The 23092-nt window shown below is 33.9% G+C and overlaps 1 protein-coding gene across 1 annotated transcript in view; it reads left to right on the top strand.

Annotated features, from left to right (window-relative positions):
- Positions 1-16678, top strand: part of ATG3 (autophagy related 3) — a 31066-nt gene extending 14388 nt beyond the window's left edge. Inside the window, exons 6-12 of the mRNA XM_004475574.5 lie at positions 2170-2219; positions 4556-4640; positions 9650-9684; positions 9931-10086; positions 10889-11016; positions 14726-14794; positions 16408-16678. Of these exons, the coding sequence (XP_004475631.1) occupies positions 2170-2219; positions 4556-4640; positions 9650-9684; positions 9931-10086; positions 10889-11016; positions 14726-14794; positions 16408-16489 (605 nt within the window). The 3' untranslated portion in view covers positions 16490-16678. The remainder of the gene's footprint in view (positions 1-2169; positions 2220-4555; positions 4641-9649; positions 9685-9930; positions 10087-10888; positions 11017-14725; positions 14795-16407) is intronic.
- Positions 16679-23092: the final 6414 nt, after the last annotated feature.

The raw sequence follows: 23092 nt of genomic DNA on the forward strand, positions 1-23092 counted from the left end.
TAAGGTCCTCAGCAGTAGCAATAGAACAGGGTTTCTCAATCTTGCACTCTTGACATTTCATGACAGATAATTCTTTGTCGTGGGGGGCTTTCCTATGCATTGTAGAATGTCTAATGGTGTATCTGGCCTCTAACCATTAGATGCCAGTGGTGACAATCAAATATGTCTCCAGACATTGATAAATGCTGGACAAAATTGCTGTCTCCAGTTCAGACCCACTACAATAGATAGATGGCTAAGTAGTCTATACAGGAAAAAGTTCATCTTTAGGTCAGTTTCTTCTCTCCTGAGTAAGAGATACTGCCATTTATTTCTTTACGGAGGTTTAAGCACAGATACAGTACTTCCTCTGTGTTGTTTAAAATGGAACTTGGGCTCCTTGCTTCTTAGTAAGTAGAGTGTTGCTGTGTCATTGCCTGGAGGAAATATCTGATTGAGTAGCCTTTTAAAATAATTTCAAAAATCATCACTTTCCTTCCAGTACGTAGTGTTTTCTTCTTTTTTTTTCGTGTTCTTTCCAAAATCTTTTCACTACTCTGTTTTAATTATACCCTTGTCTGGAAGGTACAAGTAGCATATCTGCAGTAAATTGTTTCCTAGCTAGAGCCATTGGTTCCAGGACTAGGTTTTCAATGTCACGTTAAGGAGTTACAATGTTGTTTTAGCTGTATTCTATTCCATAATCACTATCCTAAAATCCAGGTGCATATTTACAAAGCATTCATCATAGAGATAAGTAGGTATCATTATGATTTTTCTATGACCATAATCTTTCACAGGAATTGGACTAAATTTAAAAAAGTGTTTGCCCTAGTAGGGAACAAGTAAACCATTTTCATACAGGAAAACAGCATAGTATAGTGCAGCTAATTTTATGTTTGTATTAAGTTCTTACTAATGTTTATGAGATACCTTCAGAATTGTAGGTTTAAACTGTATTCTAATTTAGTTAAAGCAGTGCTTTTAACTAACTACAAGGCCAGGTGCCCTTTCTCAACTCAGCTGCCTTTGCTTCATCCCTGCTTCTTCTCATGGCCACCTTTTTTTTTTTTCCCCATTAGCTTTTGAGAATATTACCTTCATTAGAGTAATTAGAGCTTTCTTTTCTTTGCCAGACATGTCCTACTTTTGTTAGAAGAGTCTGGTTAAATGGAATATTGATATGTAATTTTTTTTGGCAAATTGAAGAGGTTCATTGTGTTTCTGAGGTTCATAGTTTTGTTTCTGCGTACAGAATACAGCAAATCATTTTGTAATATCAATTTAATATGATTTGGGTTTTACTTTTGTAAAGTAACTCATACCTGTTACATAATTTCTAGAAAATAACGTGAGGCAAAAACTTTATGCTAGAGCTTTGAATTGTGACGTTTTCCATTTATGAAAGTGAACTAGTCATTCTTTCATTTAGGTACGTTAAACAGTTATATCAAAATTATAGATGATTAACAAAAAAGTATATTTTGTATTTAGGGTTAGGTTTCTTTGCTATTTTTTTTTAAGTAAATTTAGCTACTATTGTCTTACTATATTTATCATCTTTGTTAAGCCAACTGATTGAGAACACTGGACAGGTATTTTGCATTCGAAATATTACTTAGTTTATGGTGCTGCTGCCATCTGCTTAACACCTTCATTGAGACAACTATACAAATAAAATATATTTGCCCAACAAGGTGAAGTGAAAGAGAGCATGGAACCAAATTCAGCAGTTATAAGTTTGATTCCTACTTCCTTCACTTAACTGGCTGTGAGACTCAAGTCATTTAACATCTGTAGAGACTTCATTTCTTCATAAGGAGAAATCATTACCCTAGCCGCTCCATGGGATAGTACTTGTAAAGATTAAATGAGATGTGGAAACATTTAGTAGAGTAGAAAATGTCTTATAAATGTGATATGACTTCAGTACCTCTGGATGGTCTAAATATCTGAAACAATACTTTATTTGGAAAATTTTGATGCAAGCTTAATTAAAATATAAATGAGTTCTGTAACCTTTTAATCTGTTCATTTTTTGAGAATGAATATATATTTTGATAATCTCAAGGAAAATAAATAAAAGTAAATGAAGAATGATAGAACAGGATAATTCATGACAGAATACTGTTAATATTAATCAGTTAAATGACAGTGTTTACAGCATATTATTTTCTGAATGTTTAACAGGTATTTCAGGAATAACAGAAGCAGTTAAGGAAATTACACTGGAAAGCAAGGTACTGGTTAATTATATTTCTAAATTCAATGACCTATTTATTGCTAAAATGTGTATTTTAGGACCGTTCATATTTTTCTTATCCAAACTCTATTATTAATTACCCAAAACCCCCCTTTTTCTATGTCAACAGACCAAAACAGACTACTGCTTCTTATTGTTTCCCTTATTTTCCTTAATCTGTCCTATGGCTAAGGAAAAACTTTTCTGGATTGGAACTGGTAAATCTATTAATTTTCACTAATTGAGAAGACTTCAGATGTGACTTCTGTGCTAAGCTAAAAGACATGGATTTTTGTTTTTAATCAAATTTAGTACCTAATACATACTTGGAGGTTTAGCCACTTATTGATTAGTGAATGTTAATAATACAATATTAGTGTTTAAAATTTGTAGTTTAAATATTGTCTTAAGCAAGTTAATTGTTCTCCCAGTATTTTCTTAAATCACTAATTTTTGGGGGGGTTTATTTTTGAAAATTCAAATGTAAACTTTAGTGCATCCTAGTCTAAAATTAGGACGTTTTAAGTAAGTGGAAGTTAAGTGAGTTAAATTTTTTTATATTATTATTTTGGGAGAGAGGGTAAAATATATAATTGGGTGGAATTTTTGTGCTAGAAGTGTTCAGTTAATTCAGGCTATTTTTATTACATTAGCTTTTCAGCTCTAATGAGAACAATTAAAGTTTAGTTTGAAATGATATGAAAAGAAGAATACAAAATGACTTCACCCTTAACTTTCTAAAAATCGTTTGTTAAAAATCAAGTCTCTTAGAGGGTAGAATATTTGGACTGGATAATTGCATTTTTCTTGTCCATATGAAATATTTACTGTAATGGTTAGTAGTTTAAGATATTCTTTATGTTTTTTGTCATTTGATAAACAAAAAATTGATAACTGGGGCCCAATGGAAAATGTTAGTAACTAAAACAAGTTTTATTTTTTTCACTGTAGAATTTTATGCTTGCTAGGGATTAAAGTTAAGTTCATTGGCCTGAGAATTCGTCCTTTTGAAATTCCACTTTACAGAGTCTGAATGACTAAAAAGAAATCACACAAATTGCTTTGTTGCTTCCAAAGCTCTTCTTGTTTACTCTGGCCAATGTCTCCATTTTAAGATTGGTTTCTGTAAGCCTTTCATTTTAACCTGTTTCATGTATTTATGTCTTGCTGGTAAGGTCATTTAGTACATGCTTTAGACTTTGGGAATGAAAAATGGCAAAGTAGTGTGGATGGCACTTTTTGATACATTTATGGTAATTCTTTCAAGAACTTTTAGTAAATGCAGTAATGCTTAATATGATACTTGGCATCCAGCTTAACATCCTTATGTCCTATAGAACAATTATGACTTAAAATAATTTACAACTAGAGTATTTTTTTCAAGTCATATTTTATTTAATATATGTATTTATTGTAACTCAGTGATCAAGACCCAAGTATTAATCCTTGTTGATTTCTACTGTATGTCTGTTATATCAGGTATGAATGTTATCAACATGATGGAAGTTTTCCTTAATGATCCATTTGTTAGATACTGGCTCATTTAATAATTGTACAGACATTAATAATACTTTGTCTGTGGTTCACATTTGGGTATAGTAATGATGCATAGAATTTAAGTTTCTAGTAGTAAATAGAATCATCCCTAAGGAAAATTGTAAAGTTTGTGAAATTTTATGTCCAGTTTATTGACTTGCTATATTGAATTAAAATTTTCAGAATATTGATTTTGTAATAAGGATAACCATGTGTAGACCTATCATTAACTAGCATTATTTTTTCATTATTAGAACTAATATAGTTAAGCAATAGAATTGAAATCCTATGTGCTGTAATAACTGTAAGATCTGATAACTTTTAGTTTAATTCAGCCAGGATATTGTTAAAAATTATAGGGTTTAGTTTGTAATATATAATAAATTTATTTTCATATATAATTGCTTTGTGATTTATAAATATATCTTTTTCATTCTTTAAATTGTGATAGGTGGCTAAATTAAAAAAGCCTTTGAACTGAGTTTCTAATACTAATGAATTGGTTAATTAAAAATATTTTTTATTTTACTGGGAGTACAATTGGCAACTATTTTAAATGGTTATCTTAGATGACTTTTGGTGCTCCTGTGATAACTCTTATATTTTTCAGTTACAGCACTTAGCATACTGCTTTTAATTATTGCTTTCTGCATCTGTCATTCCTGGGTTCTGAGTTTTTTGAGCATAAGAATTGTCTTATTCTTTATTTTCATAGTGGTTAACACAGCTGGCACATGGGTGCTCAGTTTTGAACTACTGAACATATTTAAATGACTTTAAATATATTTAATTTCAAAGGACAATATAAAACCCCAAGATTGCTCAATATATTGTGAAGAGGAGGAAGAAGAGGAAGAAGAAGGAGAAGCTGCAGATATGGAAGGTATGTCTTCTAGATTTGTTTTAATTGCACTATAGAATATTGATTTGGGAATATTTGTAATTTATGTGGATTAAGAATTCTGCCCAGAAAAGATTCTGTTTAAATTTAATCAAAAAAGAAGAAAATGAAAAAAATAAGTTTAATCAGTACGGTATTTATCTTAACATTGGACTCCTCTGCTTTATCTAGAGCATAGTCTTAATAACATTGTTTGAACTAGGATAAATATTAGTCATAAATCTCTAATTCTGGATTAAGCTGCAGGTATATAGATTCTTAAGCTAATTCTTAAATTAGTTATTTCAGAGCAGAACAAATGTTCACACAGTATTGTATTTTCTTTTTCCTTTTAAATTTTAATATCTTTCTGCTGAAATCTTAAGATAGTAATTCTTTTTTTAAACCAGTTTTATTGATATATATTAATAAAGCATACAGTTCATCCACAGTATACAATCAATGGTATTTGCTATAATCACACAGTTGTGCATTTATTACTTCAATCATTATTAGAGCATTTTCATTATTTCAGTAATAATAATATTAAACAAAAGACAGACCAACAAACAAACAGGAAAATTCCTCACCTCTCAATCTCTCTGTGCTTCCCCCACTGTACATAGCTGCTGCTTATGGCTATCCTATCTAAAGTGAATAATCAGTGGCTTTTAGTATAATTACAATGTTGTACATTCATAGTCTCAAAAATTTTAGAACAATTTCATTACTCCAAAAAGAAAGACTCCACACCTCTTAGCATTCCTTCCTCAGACCCACTGGTCTCCTTTCATCTTTATATATAGATTTACATTTTATATAAATGGAATCATACAATATGTAGTACTCTGTGTTTGATCTCTTTCACTTAGTATAATGTTTGTTTTTGTCTAATATTAACATTCTGTACTGTTAACATTTGTTCAGTTTCAAAGAAAAATGGTCTTATATATACAGTTCTACCCATATTCATATTTTACACAATATATTTATATTTCACATAATATATTTAGTTTATAATAGAGAAGTTATACAGTATTTGTCCTTTTGTGTCTGGCTTGTTTCACTCAAAATAATGTCCTCCAGGTTCATCCATGTTGTCCTGTGTTTCACAACTTCATTTCTTCTTACTGCTGCATAATATTTCATTGTGTATATACTCCAGAATTTGTTTATCCATTCATCAGTTGATGGACACCCAGGTTGTTTCCAACTTTTGACTATTGTGAATAATGCTGCTGTGAACATCAGTGTGCAGATGTCTGTTTGTATCTCTGCTCTCAGTTCATCTAGGTATTTACCTATTAATGGTATTGCCGGTTCCCATGGCAAGTCTATATTCAACTTCCTTAGGAACTGTCAAACAGTCCTCCACAATGGCTGTACCATTCTGCATTCCCACCAACAGTAAATAAGCTTTCCTATCTCTCCACATCCTCTCCAACATTTATAGTTTTCCAACTTTTTAATAGCAGCCCATCTAATAGGTGTAAAATGATATCTCATTATAGTTTTGATTTGCATTTCCCTGATTGCTAGTGATTTTGAACATATTTTCATGTGTTTCTTTGCCATTTGAATTTCTTCTTTGGACAGCTATCTTTTCAAGTCTTTGCCTATTTTTTTTTTTTTAGGATTTATTTTATTTATCCCCCCCCTTGCCACTTGCTTGCTGTCTGCTCTCTGTGTCCATTCACTGTGTGTTCTCCTGTGTCTGCTTGTCTCCCTTTGTTGCGTCATCTTGCTGCGTCAGCTGTCTACAGGCACGGGCCGTCAGCTGTCCTCAGACACAGGCCAGCTTGCCTTCACAAAGAGACCCTGTGAGGCGAACCAAGGGCCTCCCATATGGTAGACGGGAGCCCAATCGATTGAGCCACATCCACTTCCCTCTTTTGCCTATTTTTTAATTGGATATTTTGTTTTTCTATTGTTGAGTTGTAAGATCTCCTTATATATCATGGATATTGAACCCTTAACAGATATGTGATTGCCAAATATTTTCTCCCATTGAGTCAACTGCCTTTTCACCCTTTTGACACAGCCCTTTTTGGTACAAAAGTGTTGAATTTTGAGGCGGTCCCATTTATTTTTTCTTTGTTCCATGTGCTTTGAGTGTAAGGTTTATGAAGCTACTGCCTACCATAAGATCTTGAAGATATTTTCCTACATTTTCTTCTAGGAATTTTATGGTGGTTATTTTTATTATTTAATTCCTTGATCCATTTTGCGTTAATTTTTGTATAAGGTTTGAAATAGGGGTCTTCCTTCTTTCTTTTGGCTATGGCTATCCAGTTCTCCCAGCACCATTTGTTGAATAAGTTAGTATTCCTAATGGGATCTTTTCAAACTATACAGAATCTCCTCACTGTTCCCTGTGATTCTGAAGTGCCCGCATAGGACTTCTAGTTGGAAATCACTGCATTAGTGATAGTCTTTAAAAAAGATGACACCCACCACACTAAGAGAATAGAATAGTACAGGTCTCTGAGCATATAACTTTTAAAAGCTTCATACTTCTTTAGCAAGATAATCTTTAATATATATGAAAGCTCAATTATTTTAAAATAGATGAAATTGCTGTCATCAGGGTGACTTCTCTGTTAAATCCAGTCCATCTTTTTTCTTGTCTTTTCTGCATCATTTAAGTCTGTTAACTATTCCTTCTTTTTTTTTTTTCTTTTTCCTTCCTTGTTTTCTGTGGTATCAGGTTTTCCTCCTCTTTATTTCTTCTCAGTCTTCTTCTGGGGCTCTTTTTTCTTCTGTATATCTCTTAAATGTTACTGTTTCCTAGGGATTCCTTTTTTCTGCTCACTTTCTATACTCCCAGATAGATTTTTATCTACTCTTATGACTTCTGTACTGGCATACTGTATCCTGGCATAAAAAAAGAAGGATGTATAAATTACATCAGATGCCCTATGAGAATTTAAATATGAAATTACATAGAGAGTATGTTTGAGGGAAAAGAAAGAGGATATGAAAAAAGAGGGCAGGCACTGGAAACTCTAGGGTAACTAAATACACAAAATATATAGAGTTAATGAGGAATGGAGATGATTTATAGCATGCACAAGTAGAAGATGGTACCAATTAGATCTGAAGCACTGTAATGGTGATGGTGGATCCTGATAAGAGGATGTTAGCATAGTCTAATTGCCAGGGAAGCGTTGACTCAAAGTACTTTTCAGTTCATCTTCCCAAATTACTTTTTAGTCCCCATGAAAAGTAGCTATTTATCTGTTCCTAAATTCTAGTGAGGTTCTTATCTTTATTTCTGTGGTAAATTCCTTGAGGAAATCAAAATGAGTTACTTGTAACTAAAATTGCTCATAACCTCACTTACCGTCTGTAACAAGTAGTTAATTGTCATTCATGTAGTCAACAAATATTTATTGAGCAATATAGTATCTGTGTCTCAGGCACTGTTCTCCATGCTAGAGCTAAAGCAATAGGTCTGATCTCATGGAGCTTATATTTGAATTAGGGGAGATAGAAGAGAAAAACAAAATATATACTATATTCGATGGTTATCAGTATCATGGAGAAAAATAAAGGATAGGAGATAGGGGAGACTTGAAGTGGGGATGAGTGTGCAGTTTTTAAGTAGACTTATCAAGAATGGCCTCATTAATAATATACCATTTGAGTAAAGCCCAGAAAAAAGTGAGCAGGCTATTTGGATATCTGGGAGAAGAGTCCAAAGGCCCTAGTTTATATGGGAGCATGCATAGTATATATGAAATACTGTAAGGAGGCTCCTATGTCTACAGTGGAGTGAGGGGAGAGTAGTAAAGGGTGGAGGCAGAGAGATAACCAGGGGTGAGATTATTGTAAGGCCCTAGCTTTAACCCAGAGAGAGATGAGATGCCATTGGAAGGTTTTCCTAAGTAAAGAAAGGATATGATTTTTTTTTTTAACATTTTAACTGAGTCACTCTAAGAGTATTGAGAATAATTTGAAAGGAGAAAGGAAGAGTGGTTAGGAGTCTGTCTTAACAATCTAGGTACAAAATATCGGTGGCTTGGGTTGAGTGGTAAGATTGGAAGTGGTGAGGAATAGAATTCTGGGCGTATTTTTGAGGTTGAGTCCAAAGGGATTTGCTGCTGGACTGAATGTGGGATATGAGACTCAAAGAGTAGTCAAATGTGACTTCAAGCTTTTTAACCTGAGCATCTAGAAAATACCTTTAACTAAGATGGGAAAAATTATAGGACTGTACAGATTTAGAGGGGGAATCAGCAATTCAGTTTTAGGTCTGTGATATTTGTAGTGAGCATTAGTCATTCAAGTAGAGACATAAAAACAGTTAGATATCTAGGTCTCCAGTCAGGCAATCAGTTTGGGTGTCATTACCACATAGGTGGTATTTAAAGCCATAGAGACTAGATGAAATCATCAAGGGAGTAAGTATGGCTAGAGAAGAGACAAGGTCCAAGAACTGAGTCTTTAGTTACTGTATTGTTAAAAAAGAAAAAATTGAGAGGTGCTTAGATGAAGAGGAACCAGCACAGAAGATAAAGAACAGCTAGTGAGGTGGTAGAAAAACTAGAAAAATATAGTATCTTAAAAGCCAAAGAAAAAAACTGTTCCAGGAAGGAGGGAGTAAATCATGGCAGATATTGCTGAAACATCAAGTAAGATGAAGACTGAAAATTTACCACTGGATCGGCAGAGTGAAGAGGTCACTGCTGCTGACTTTAACAAGTGAATTTTATCTCATTATACGAATAACCTTGTGTACACTGTGGAGTCACTAAGGACTCTACAGTATCATTATGCCAGTTGGTTTGTTTAATAGATTGTGACTTAGACTAAGCCATAGGTATGCCGACTTTGTGACTTTTCCCATATTAAGTATGTGCTGCTTTGGCAGAATAAAGTTAGTTCATGTCCATTCAGTGTATTCAGTTAAAAAAAAGCAAAAACCCAATTTTGGAATGATACCTAAATTAATGTATAATTTAGTTCAGGGAATTATCTTTAATTTACTTAATCTTTTATTTTTATAACAGAATATGAAGAGAGTGGATTATTGGAAACCGATGAGGTTTGTAAATTGAATTTTCTTAAATTAACTTTAATGAATTAACTTGGGGGTTAGTGTTCTTATTAATAACATTTTGATTTTATTAAAAAAATGTTCACATTGGTTATTTTACCTTTGAATTTTAAGTTACATCTGTTTTTGAGGGGGAAAAAAAAACAAAAATAAGGTGGGAAAATAGATTTTCTAGGATATCATATTCATACTGATTTTAATGGTTGTAAACTTTTCTCCATTATTATATGCCAGGCTACCCTAGACACAAGGAAAATAGTAGATGCTTGTAAACCTAAAACTGATGTTGGAGGTGAAGATGCTATTTTGCAAACCAGAACTTACGACCTTTACATCACATATGATAAATATTACCAAACTCCACGACTATGGTTGTTTGGCTATGATGAGGTAAAAATAAAAGGAAATATTTTTTTAAGTAAATATTTTAAGGTGTTGGGTTTAATTCCTTCTTCATTATGCACAGAGGTATTTATTGTCTTTTAAGTTTTAGAAATCATGTTTTCATATTTTATGATAAATAGTGAACTTGATTCTTATTTTGAAGAAAGTGTGAATTACTTAATGTAAAAACAAATATACTAACATTTAAACAGAAGTAAGCTGTTACATATTTATTCCTTGGCCTCTGAATTTATCCCTTCGAAACATGACAGAAATTGAACTTGGTTTTGTTGTGTTAAATTTTGTTTGGGATTACATCTTTTGGCTATATTGGCATTTACAATATGATGAGTCAATAGGTATTTTATTTTCCTTAAGACAGACAAACTTTTTCATTCATCCATGTAACTGAATTAAAGAAATTGAAATAAAACAAACTTGTTGAACCCATCATTCTTTTGACTATCAACAGGAAACAAGAAAATAAAACAAAATAGGCCTACAGGATCAGTTAGACAGTTTTAAGATGTTTTGGCAGCTGTGAACTTGCCTTGTTTTGTGGGCTTTTTACTGCTTTAGGTGGTCGTTGATGTCACATAGCCTTGATGTGCAGACCTCATCCCTACACTCTTCGGTACAAATGAATTGTAAACTTTCCCAAAAATAGTTTGATAATTCTATTTTTACATGGTCTGGAATTCTGCATTGTGATTGGGCTGGTGTGGGGGAATAAATATATTATAAACATTGACATTCCGGCTCAGACATTTTTAAACAGTAATTTCAAAGCATGTTTTTGTGCTTTCAGCAACGGCAGCCTTTAACAGTTGAGCACATGTATGAAGACATCAGTCAAGATCATGTGAAGAAAACAGTGACCATTGAAAATCACCCTCATCTCCCACCACCGCCTATGTGTTCAGTTCACCCATGCAGGTTTGTGTGTGTATGTGTGTGTGTGTGAGATCTACTTCAAGAGTTTAGTGCTTGGGAATTGGTAAATATAGTCCTGTAACGAAAACGTTACTTAATAATAAAATTCCCTTTGGTCTTCCTTAGAAATGTTCTTGTGCTCAAATTTAAGAAAAAGGCTAAAAACATCAACTTATTTTAAGTTTATTACATTAAAAATACATTTTGTTCTGTGTGTGATTTAGCAGTGGAATCTTTGTGATTATATGTACCCCTGTTTATAACTCCTCCAAGAATATTTTAGAAGATCCTGTTTTAGATTCTAAAGTAGTCATCATTTAGATATGATTTGTTCTAGTGTGCATGTATCTTTCTGTGAATATGGAGTATAAAATTAACCTTGTTCTTCTAGGTGACCTATTTATCTTCTGTTTATTGGTTAGTGAAGGGAAATAAACCATGAAGAGTTTCTGTACTTTTTTCTTCATTTATGAGACTTTGCCAAATCACTTGCATTTTATAATTTGGTATCTCTTCTAAATGAAGCCTTCATAGACTACTTCTGTCATTCTTCATTGAGGGAGGAGGATACAGGAAGGGGATATAGAAGAAGAGAATAAGACGTCTTTATGGCTCACTTCTGCTCTTTTTCATGGTCCTTAACTCCTGACATGAGGCAAAAAAATTGCCATGGAGGCTGTTCGTAGAGCTGTTAGCTCTATCCACTGTTCCCCTTCTGCCCATTTAGTTTTTCCTACGCTTCATCCCTCAGAGCTATCCTTAGAAAATTCCATGTTTATCTCTGGCAACTGTGGAGCAGACTTGAATATTTGTAGATAGTTTAACCTATTCTATATATATGTAGTATAAACTTCGTACTTGAATTTTATAAAGCTGAGTTCTCAGTGGTGAGTTAGTTTTCATCAGGCATTAGCTACCTTTTAAGACATAATAGACCAAGAGTTCTGTATATTATGGTTGAGGAGAAATGAAGAGAGTAATGATACAGGTTGTGAAACATCTTTGAGGTTCTAAGAAAATGCAATTTTAATCATAGAAATAACTTATTTCTACTTAAAAAGTTCAAGTTAAGGTATAAAATCCTAGATTTAATTTAAGTTCTCCCTGCTAAATCAGATTGATATTAAATTTTATAAACATACATCTTTGCATTTTTATGTTTCCACAGGTTTTTCAGGTCTAGTTTCTAGATTTAAACTATTTCCTCTCTTCCAGCACTTTTGACTGGTCAGTGAAGGTGCTAATTGTGCCTTAAAACATCATTGTCTGAGCACCTCACTCTTCAATCTACTATTCCTGGCATGACAGACTTCTCCTCACTTTCCTCAGGCAGAGGCCCACAGGTTGTCAAACTAAGAGCTCTCTGGTTTCAGCTAGTAATGCCGTCTCACTGCCAGTATCTTTCTATACATATACACACAAATGCAAATGCATAAACAATCTCTTCTCCTTTAACTGCTTTCCTCCTTAACAAATGCTACTTTTCTAAAAAAGGAATCATTTTCCACCTGAACATTCTCAATCCTCAAAAGAAGTATTTCTGAAATTAAGTTATCCAGATAATAAGATAATTTATTATTGATCCAAAAAGAAAGGGAAAAGAAAAGCAGGAATGAAGCAAGGGCTGCTGAATTGAATAAGGGAACAGGCACCTAGCCTTGTTAGAAACACTTGCTTTAGTCAAATTTAGTATATAATTTAAAACTGTTCTTCCACAGTCTTCTTAAAGTCAAAGCCCTAAATTAGTTGTGCAGTTCTGTAAATGCATTAGCTTTGACTCTGGTTGGAATTACATATTACAATAGATATTTTCTTTATATTAGTGCATTTTTGGGAGGGCCAAGTAAATGCAGCTAAGCCTATAAGCATGATTTGTTCTGAACTTTCCTTTTTTGAAAAATGATGTCACATTCTAATTTGGGGGTGTAGTTATTTCCAATAGGTAGCTTTCAAAAATCATTGAAAAATACTGGTAACATACTTGTAGCAATGTTTTTCAGATGAAACTCTTGTATTCTGTGGCTCAATTAGATGATACTTTTAGCAGCCCCAACCCCAATTAAAAAAATTCTTTAATATTTTCTTCTCACTTTTTACAACCCCTTTATTACAAACCTTTACTTCTAAGAAATCCCAGTTAATATTGCCAACTGAAGAATAATTGAGAAATCGCTAATATTAGTTTTGAAGTATGTAATGTCTAAAGTTTTTGTTTTTGAGAATTCTGTTGGTTCCTTTTACATTTTGCAGTTTTAGTATTGTTCTTATCAATCTGAGTCTTGTTTTTTGAGATACAAATTTTACTCAGAATTGAGGAAAAGAGATAAGTAATTTAACTGCTAATTAGTATTAACTAGTTTAATAAAATAAACATGACAATACTGTGGAATGGGATATAAATATGGCAGAATTGCTGCTTGGGTTTCTAGAAAATGAGACTTCAACATTTTAGGCCTTTCCGTGGGCTGCCTCAGATTATGCTTTCAGATTTTCATCCACTAAGTAGACTCTCTATCATGAAGGTTATATTCATAAAAATTTGGGTGCTAGGATATATATAAAAGGTATATATATATCCTAAGTTTGTTTCTTTAGTACATTCCTTGCTTTTTTCTTCATTTATATACCCAAGCACTTAATTCAATATCACTCCTTTCCCTGTCAAAGGAGAGACACCAAATGGCCATGAAATGATTTATATATAGGAAAAAAACTTCAGATAGTTCCTTTCTTCATACAAAGGAAAACATTTTTTCTAAATAGAATTAGGTAAATGTTATAATACCTCATAGAGCAAAGGAAAAATATATATGTATTTGACTCTGGTTAAGTTCCCTTTGACCCTCTCAATTTTTGCTTTTTCACTGCTAAATATTTAAACAGTCAAAATTCCAGGATTATAGGTATCACTTTGTTTTTGTTTTTTTTAAGATTTATTTTTTATTTATTTCTCTCCCCTTCCCCTGCCCCCCCCCCAGTTGTCTGCTCTCTGTGTCCATTCGCTGTGTGTTCTTCTGTGACTGCTTCCATCCTTATGCGGCACCAGGAATCTGCGTTTCTTTTTGATGTGTCATCTTGCTGTGTCAGCTCTCCGTGTGTGCGGTGCCATTCCTGGGAAGGCTGCACTTTCGCGCTGGGTGACTCTCCTTATGGGGCACCCTTTTTGCGTGTGAGCCTCCCCTACATGGGGGACACCCCTGCGTGGCACGGCACTCCTCACGTACGGGTCAAGGAGGCCCGGGGTTTGAACCGCAGACCTCCCATGTGGTAGGCAGACACCCTATCTACTGGGCCAAGTCCGCTTCCCTCACTTTGCTTTTTTTGATCAACTGTTACCATGTGGCTTTTTTCAGTTTACCTGGTATGATTCTTTTTTTGTTTTGTCAGTGCAGAACCATTTCTCAGCACTTAACAGTCATGACTTTCCTTTTTCTCCTTTTCTGCCTTCACCCTCCTACTCATAGAAAAGCTGACTAATGCCTTTGTGTCCATTGTGACCACCATAGCTTTTAAAAATTAAACCCTTCCTTCAATAAAAAAACTGCATGGTTCAGCCATCAGACTTGTTGGGGAGTAGGGGAGGAGAATATTTAAACTATTATGTGTTAAAAATTAACTCAGCAACAGTATTAAAGTAGAATTCTTCACAAATGAAAATTTGCTTTTCCTATTTTGTTTTAATCTATACTCATACAATTTGTTCTGTTTTTAGGCATGCTGAAGTGATGAAGAAAATCATCGAGACTGTTGCAGAAGGAGGGGGAGAACTTGGTGTTCACATGTATCCTTACGTGTGTGTGTGTATGTGTGTGTGAGTGACGATATTGGTAAAAAATTTGTCCCCTAGGATATTTTTTTCTTTTTGAGAACTTTAGTGTAGTGTTAATGACACAATAACTATAACTTGTTTTGGCTTCTCATATCTGGAAATTCTGGTGGAAGTCTTTATTTAGAAAATGCTATATGACATTAGTTGTGCCTTGTGCAGATAATTAGCCCATGTTCCTGTGTGCACAAGGTAGCTCTGCCTTGTTACAGAGCCTCAGATTAATACGTACTTACAGGCAACTACTTGCCAAATACTTTCGTTTGTTGCAGAGGCAACAGTTAAGAGTATATGAATATGAAACCATTGCGTTTGATAGAAAAGAAACAAAAGTTTAATTTATTGAAGGAAGATGAGTAGCCTTCTAATTTAGCAGATAGCACAAGTGTCTTTTCCTTAAGAATATTCCCAAAAGATAGGTTTTCCCATTAGATAAAAGTAAAGTTAGGTTTTGTCAGTCTGAAGTCTTGCTGAAGCAAAGAATTAAACCTAAGTAAACAGGTTAATTATAATTAAAGCTTATTTCAGATAATCTTGAAATGCAGTGTTTTCATTTTTCTCCAGATTAGAGACCCTAGTTGTATGGTTCTCCTCCTCATTTTTCTGGGGTTGACAAGAGGTATAAATTAAAGTTAATATCTAAGTAAACTGCCGAATCTCTAAATACATGTCCCCACAATGTGAATTCATCAAAAGCAGCCAAAGTCAATGATTTAGATTCCAGGTATCTTGAGTTAGTTTAGTGCTAGGTTGCAGTTGGACTTGGTAGTTTGTGCCACTCAGAGTTAGATGGAGACTGAAGGGTTCAACTATGATTTACCACTATCTTGGAGCTATAGATAACTTAAGCATAGTGAATAAAGTGTAGCCCTTAGAAGAACTTTGGACTGATTTGATATTGAAGCAAACTAAAAATTGACGTGCCAAACCAGATTTACTCCAGGATCCTGTTATGCATAGTTTGAGCATTCAGTCTCTATGTTGGAGTCCAGATAGCAACTTGATGGCCCTCTATAGAATTGTAATAGAATCCTTGGTTTCCCTAGTAACTATTAAGTAAGCTTTTAATGTTTCCAAGATCATTAGAACAGAAGAAAATTAAAGACAGTCCAGTATAGCAGATTCCTGAACAAGTATATATACTACCCGAAAATCAGTCCATTACAGATGGTTTCCACTTTTTTTCCTTTTTGCTTCAGTGTTTTTATACTATACATCCTATCACATTTCTGACACACACTCCAACACTCTTATAAACAATAAAGGGATCATTTTCCACTCATTTAAACATGGAAAACCTTGTTCTTATTTTTACATTAAAATAATTGGACATGTATGAACTCATTAAGAACTTTAAAATTCAAATATTAAATGGGAATGAATGATCAGGCAGTTTTTAAAGATACAGAAAGCCTTGTGTTGAGACAGACTTGCATGAATGAATTTCATATACTTAAGATTTTTGTCTCTTGTCTGAGAAATTGTTGCTTAATAAAATGGATAGTTACAATGTTGACTGAAAACTTAGAACTATATAAAAATCTTGTTTTCCTTAGCCAAACCCTTAGGTATCTTCTAATTTTCTTGAAATTTGTACAAGCTGTCATTCCAACAATAGAATATGACTATACAAGACACTTCACAATGTAATGAAGAGAGCATAGATTCCTAATTATTGGTTCTAATTTTTAAAGAATTAACCCTTGGATGTGAGTGACCATTGACCGTATTCACCAATATGTACAATTTCTCTAATAAAGGAATTATACGTTTATGCATTAAATAAAAAGATGTTCCACTACCAGCCTTATTTGTTTAATAAAAATGAGTGTAAAGAGACTGATTCTCTTGCTTCTTATCAAAAGGTTATAATAGGGTTTTCCCTAAATAACTCTTGAAGTGAAGTGGTCTCATATTGAATGATGACAGAGTATTTTGATTCAAATTTATGAAGAAGTATTAAATGTGTAATCATGTCTGAACCAGGACTAGAACAGACTATGCTAGACTATATTTCTTTTTCTTTTCCTCTTTTTTCCCTATCGTTTTCATTCTTTCACTCCTCCAAATTTCCTATCAATATTTATAAAGCATTTGCTGTGTACCAGGAGATATGCTAAGTACTTTTACTTATAATGTTTCCTTATTACTTTTTAAGTAATACCATCAAAATTATTTTTTAAGGGTTTAGGACTATATTTTGATTGCCTGATAGAATAACTTGGCCCATAGTATAATAGAATATTAGAACTTGTTTCACCTGAATTCATAGACCTGGGCAAAGGGGTTGAGAAAGTCTAGATGTTGTTCTACCCTGGGACATATACTGAAAACCACGGAATAGAACCCAGATCTTTCAACTCCTCAGTTTACCTTCTCTCTATCTGTACATTGCCTTTCATCCATGTTTTTTTCATTCTGTAAATAATGGAGTTACTAATTATACCACTAAGTGATGTTAGTTTTGTTTTTATCTTCATTATTCAAGAATATTCTCCTTCCCTTCAAATTTCCTTTTGTTTCTGCCTACCTTTTCCAATTTAGTCCAATTCTTGTATTGCAAAGAAATCTCCATAATGAAGATAATGACTGGCTGGAGGTAAGGTGGTATTTAACATGGTGTAATAGGCAGATAGAATCCTCTACTATCTTGCTTGTCTGTGTGATCAACAAGCTACTTTCCTTTCTTAATTCAAATTGATTTTCCACACAATTTTTTTAGAAACATATTTTTAATACCGTTAATCTAAATGAACTCCAGCATTAGATCCTATCACACTGTCAACATTTTTCTCCCATTTGATTTTATTTATCAAAAGTAGAGACACCCTCATTTTTTTCAACTGTCCTCAGTCATATTTATCAGTCACCACTAGAGGGCATAAATGTTTTTGTTGTTCACCATTTCAAGTTTCAGAACTTTTATCCAAATTGAATCTTTATATGGATTCCTAATATATAAAACAAAAGTAGGTATGTTGATGGTACAAATATGGATTCTTTTAAGTTCATGTTGAAGAAATTTCCTTCTGTTCCTAATCATGTCTTTAACAAGAAGGTGTGCCAGATTTTGTCAAATGCCTTTCTGCATCAATTGAGATGATCACGTGGGGTTTTTTTTTAGCCTTTGTTTTGTTAATGTGGTATATTACATTAATTTATTTTCTTATGCTGAATCAACTTTGCATTCCAGGGATAAATCCCACTTCATCATGGTGTAATTCTTTTTCTTTTTTCAGATTTATTTTTCCCCCTTCCCCTCCTTCCACCCTGCTCTAGAATTTACTGATCCTTTTTATTTCTGTGGGTCATTAGTAACGGCTCCCCTCTCGTTTCTAGTTTTACTTATTTGAATCTTCTCCTTTTTACTTTTGTCAGTGTAGCTAAGTGTCGATTTTTTTATCTTTTCACAGAAACAACTTGGTTTTGTTAATGCTCTATTTTTAAAATATTCTGTATTTCATTTATTACTGCTTAATACTTATTTCTCTCCTGCTTGCTTTGTGTTTAGTTTGCTGTTCTTTTTCTACTTCCTCCAGGTATACAGTTATGTCTTTGATTTCAGCTTTTTCTTTTTTCTTAATATAAACATTTAGGGCTATAAATTTCCCTCTCAGCACTGACTTCTGTGCATTCCTTTTTTTTTTTTTTCCCCACTTCGTAATCAAGCAATCAACTTCCATTTATTTTCAGATCTGTGGCTGAGCTAGAGGTTCATTCAAAGGTCACAATTAAAAAACTAATAAAGAGTGAATCAGATTATGTTCAATACTTGGATCCATTTACCATACCAACATTTGAAAAGGGTCAAGGGGATGGTACCTATTTATGAAAGTACAGACTCCTTAGTTTAGAAGGCGGACTAATGAAAAGGACATTTGTGGGTTTTCCTATTTCCTATCCTGTCTGGTAATGGCAACCAATCCTCAGATACTTGTTTGGATTAGTAATCCAAAATGCTAATGGTTGGTAAATCTGGTTATCGATCTGAATATCTACCTGGGAGTGAAAAAAAAATTTTTTTTTTTTTTAGATGTTATCTACTTGAACATGACACCTAGTGTAGGAATTCCTTCTCCAGCATATCCTGGCGAATGTTTGCTTGTCTTCTACCTCACTGTGAACAAGAGTAAAATGATAAATCAAATTGACTTTGGTCAGGTTTCATCAAGAATTGCTTTGCTTTTGTTGCTGACTTATTTGTCTTGCCTGGATAGAAGCCAGAAATACAGGATTATGGAAGAGAAAGAATGTATCACAAGATTTTTTTTTTTTAATTTCTAGAGGATTACCTTTTTCCTTTCAGTTGCTTCATTTTGCAGATGAAAATTTGAGATCTGAAAAATGGAATGGGAACTTTACCCAGTCATAAAGCTCCTTAGGAGTAGGACCAGACTTAAGTGATTAAATGACTCTGACAAAAGATCACATGGTAGCCAAAGTCCTTAAAAGCAAAACTAGCAGGAACAGGCTGTTCTTGACTATGACTGGGTCCCAGCTCTCAGTTAAGGGATAGAGTTATTGGGGTGAAAATATAACCTTTTTGATACGTCAAAAAAGCTCTATCACAACACTGTTATCTCAATAACTTAGGAAATGAAAGTTGAGAGTCTACTGGTGCTTTCTGAAACTGTCTAATGTTTCTAAGAAGTCCCGTGATCTTTTCTGCTGAATGACTTTCAAAAATATCAGACGAAAGGAATGGGTAAGGAAGAATTGGATGTAAAGGATTCTAAAAAGTGGTTCAGACCCAAATTTTAGGTGTTCTGTCATTGATGAGTTACAAATTTCTCTGGAATCTCTAGCTTTTTTTTTTTTTTTAAAGATTTTTTATTTTTTAATTTCTCTCCCCTTCCCTGCCCCCCACCCCCAAGATGTCTGCTCTCTGTGTCCATTTGCTGCGTGTTCTTCTGCATCTGCCTGTATTCTTGTCAACGGCACCCGGAATCCTTGTCTCTTTTTGTTGCGTCATCTTGCTGTGTCAGCTCTCTGTGTGTGCTGCACCATTCCTGGCAGGCTATGCTTTTTTCACACTCGGCAGCTCTCCTTACGGGGTGCACTCCTTGCACATGGGGCTCCCCTTCATGGGGGACACCCCTGAATGGTATGGCACTCCTTGCGCACATCAGCACTGCACATGGGCCACCTCATCAAATGGGTCAGGAGGCCCTGGGTTTGAACCTTGGACCTCTCAAGTGGTAGGCAGACGCCCTATCCATTGGGCCAAATCTGCTTCCCAGGAATCTCTAGCTTTTAAAGCTGGGAGCATCCCATAAATTTTTTTCTTGTTTTCATTCATCTCAAGTATTTATTGATTTCCCTTGTAATTTCTTCTTTGATCCACTGATTGTTTAAGAGTATGTGATTTAATGTCCACATATTTGTGGATTTTCCAGTTCTCTGCCTCTTATTAATTTCCAGCTTCATTCCATTATGGTCATAGAGGATGCTTTGTATAATTTCAATCTTCATGAATTTTTTGAGACCTGCTTTGTGAGACAATGTGGTCTATCCTGGAAAATGATCCATGTGTATTTAAGAATGTATAGTATATCCTGTTGCTTGGGGTGCAATGTTATGTATATGTTAGATCTAGGTCATTAACATAGTTCTCTGTTTCCTTATTTATCTTCTTTCTAAATGATTTATCTGTTGATGAGAGGAGTGTATTGATGTCTCCAACTATTTTTGGAGTAGTGTCTATATCCCTTCAGTTTTTTCAGTGTTAGCCTCATGTATTTTGGGGCACTGTGATTACTATTTCTTCTTCTTAGAAATTGCCCCTTTTATTAATATGTAGTGTCCTTTGTCTCTTGTAATAGGCTTTTTTTTTTTAGGAGGTACTGGGGATTGAACCCAGGACATCACACATGGGAAGCAGGCACTCAGCCACTGAGCTACACCCACACCCCTCTTCTAACAGCTTTTGACTTAAAGTCTATTTTGTCTAATATTAGTTTAGCTACCCCAGCTATTTTTTAATTTACTATTTGCATAGAGTATCTTTTTCCATCTTTTCATTTTCAATCTATATGTGTCTTTGGATCTAAAGTAAGTCTCTTGTAAACAGCAGAGTTGGATCATGCTTTTTTTTATTTTTCCAATCTGTGTCTTTTGATTGGGGAGTTTAATCCACTAATATTCATTGTTATTACTGTAAAGTTACTTCAGCCATTTTTTCCTTTGGTTTTCATATATTGTTATCTTTTTTTTTTTTTTTTGTCTTTTTCTATCAGTTACTGCAAAAGGAGTGTTAGGTCTCCAACTTTAATTATGGATTTTTCAATTTCTCATTTTAGTTCCTTCAGTTTTTGCCTAATTTTGAAGCTCTGTTGTTAGCACACACATTTTGTATTGCTATGTTTTCTTGGAGAATGACCCTTTATCATTATGTAATATTCTCCTATCCCTGATAATATTATGTTTCTTGCATAGCTACATCAGCTTTTTTTTTTTTCTTAGTATTTGCTTGGTGTATCTTTCTCCATTCTTTTAATTTTAACCTATCTATGCCTTTGTTGTTGTTGTTGTTGTTGTTTTTGATGTACTGGGGATTGAGCCCAGGACCTCATATGTGGGAAGCCAGCACTCAACCACTGAGCCACATCCACATCGCCTTCCCTGAGTTGATTTTTTGTTTTGTTTGTTTTGCTTGTTGATTGTACTCTCTTTTTTCAAGAGACACCAGTAAGTGAACCTGGGACCTCCCACATGGGAGGTGGCAGCTCAACCACTTAAGCCACATCCACTCCCATCTTTGTATTTAAAGTGGGTTTCTTATGGGTAGCATACATATGACTGCTGGTTTTTTTATTCAGATGGACAGTCTTTGTATTCCAATGTGTATTTAGACCATATTTGATGTATTGCTATTGTGGATTAAAATCTATTGTTTTACTACCTTTTTCTATTTGTTTCATTTGTTCTTTGTTTATTTTTTCCTTCTTTTCTTGTGTTAATTGAGCATTTTTATTATTCTATTTGATCTATTAATTTATTCTATCTCTTAAAATTAATTTAGTGGTCATCTTAGGCTTTTTAAGATGCATCTTATTAATCAGAGTCTACTTTTGAGTAATAATATACTTTGTGCTATTGTTGCCATACCCTCTGCTTGTACATATGCTATAAACAAATCTATTTCCCCATTTTTGAATGGAGTATTCTGGATATTCTATGTTGGTTTTTTCCCTTTTCAGTGCTTTTAATATATCACTTCTGCCTCTCATGATTTTTGAACAGAGTTATGCATAATTCTTGTCTTTGTTCTTCTATATGTAATATTTCTCTTTTTTTCTGGTTGCCTTCAAGATTTTCTCTTGTCATTTGTCTTCAGCAGCTTTCATATAATGTTTTGTTTCTTTTTTTGGTAGTCTTCTTGGTTTCTGTAAACTTTTTAGATATGTGTTCTGTGCCTAATTTCAGAAAACTCTCCGCCATTATTTTTTCCAAATATTTCTACCACCCCACTCTCTTTCTTTTCTTTGGGATTTCTACAGCATGAATGTCAGAATGCTTGCTGTTGTCCCATAGCTCTTCAGTGTGCTGTTCTGTTTTGTTTATTTTTTTCACACTTTCTTTCTTTGTGTTTTAGTTGGGATGGTTTCTCCTGCTCTGTCTTCCAGCTCACTCTTTCTTTCCTTGGCTGTGTCAGTTCTACTGATGAGCTTGTCAGAGTCATCTGTATGTTCTATCATTTCTGACATTTCCATTTGATTCTTACATTCTCCATCTGTCTACTAAATTTCCCATGTTTACATGCATGTTAGTCACTTTTTATGTCGAAATCTTTAACATCTAATCATAACCATTTAAAATTTTCTGTCAGAGTTTTCCAATATTTATATCGTATCTAAGTAAGGTTCTGATAATTGCTCTGTCTCTTGGGATTGTGCTGTTTTTCTTGTGTTTGTTGTTTTTTTTTATGCCTCATAATTTTGTTGTTGTTGAAATTTGGACATGCCGCATAGGAAAAAAGAGACTAGAGCAAACAATTGTTTTGCCTGGAAATGGGTACAAATTTACTTTTGCTAGGTCGTTAGTGTGTGTGTTTGCATTAATCTAGTTAGGAATTGGGCTGATTTTATGAAATGTAGTCATGATTACCAAGAGTTTACCACAATCTTCAAGTTCCTGTGTCTATAGCTTGTGTCTAATTTGGGGGCAGGATGGTGCTTTATAGAGCAATATCATTTCAGTTTTGAACTTTAGGTCTTCCTGTTGTGCTATGCCTCAGAGAGGGTCTTGTTGAAT

The sequence above is a fragment of the Dasypus novemcinctus genome, chromosome 4 (genome assembly GCF_030445035.2).
Source record: "Dasypus novemcinctus isolate mDasNov1 chromosome 4, mDasNov1.1.hap2, whole genome shotgun sequence".
Taxonomy (NCBI): Eukaryota; Metazoa; Chordata; class Mammalia; order Cingulata; family Dasypodidae; genus Dasypus; species Dasypus novemcinctus.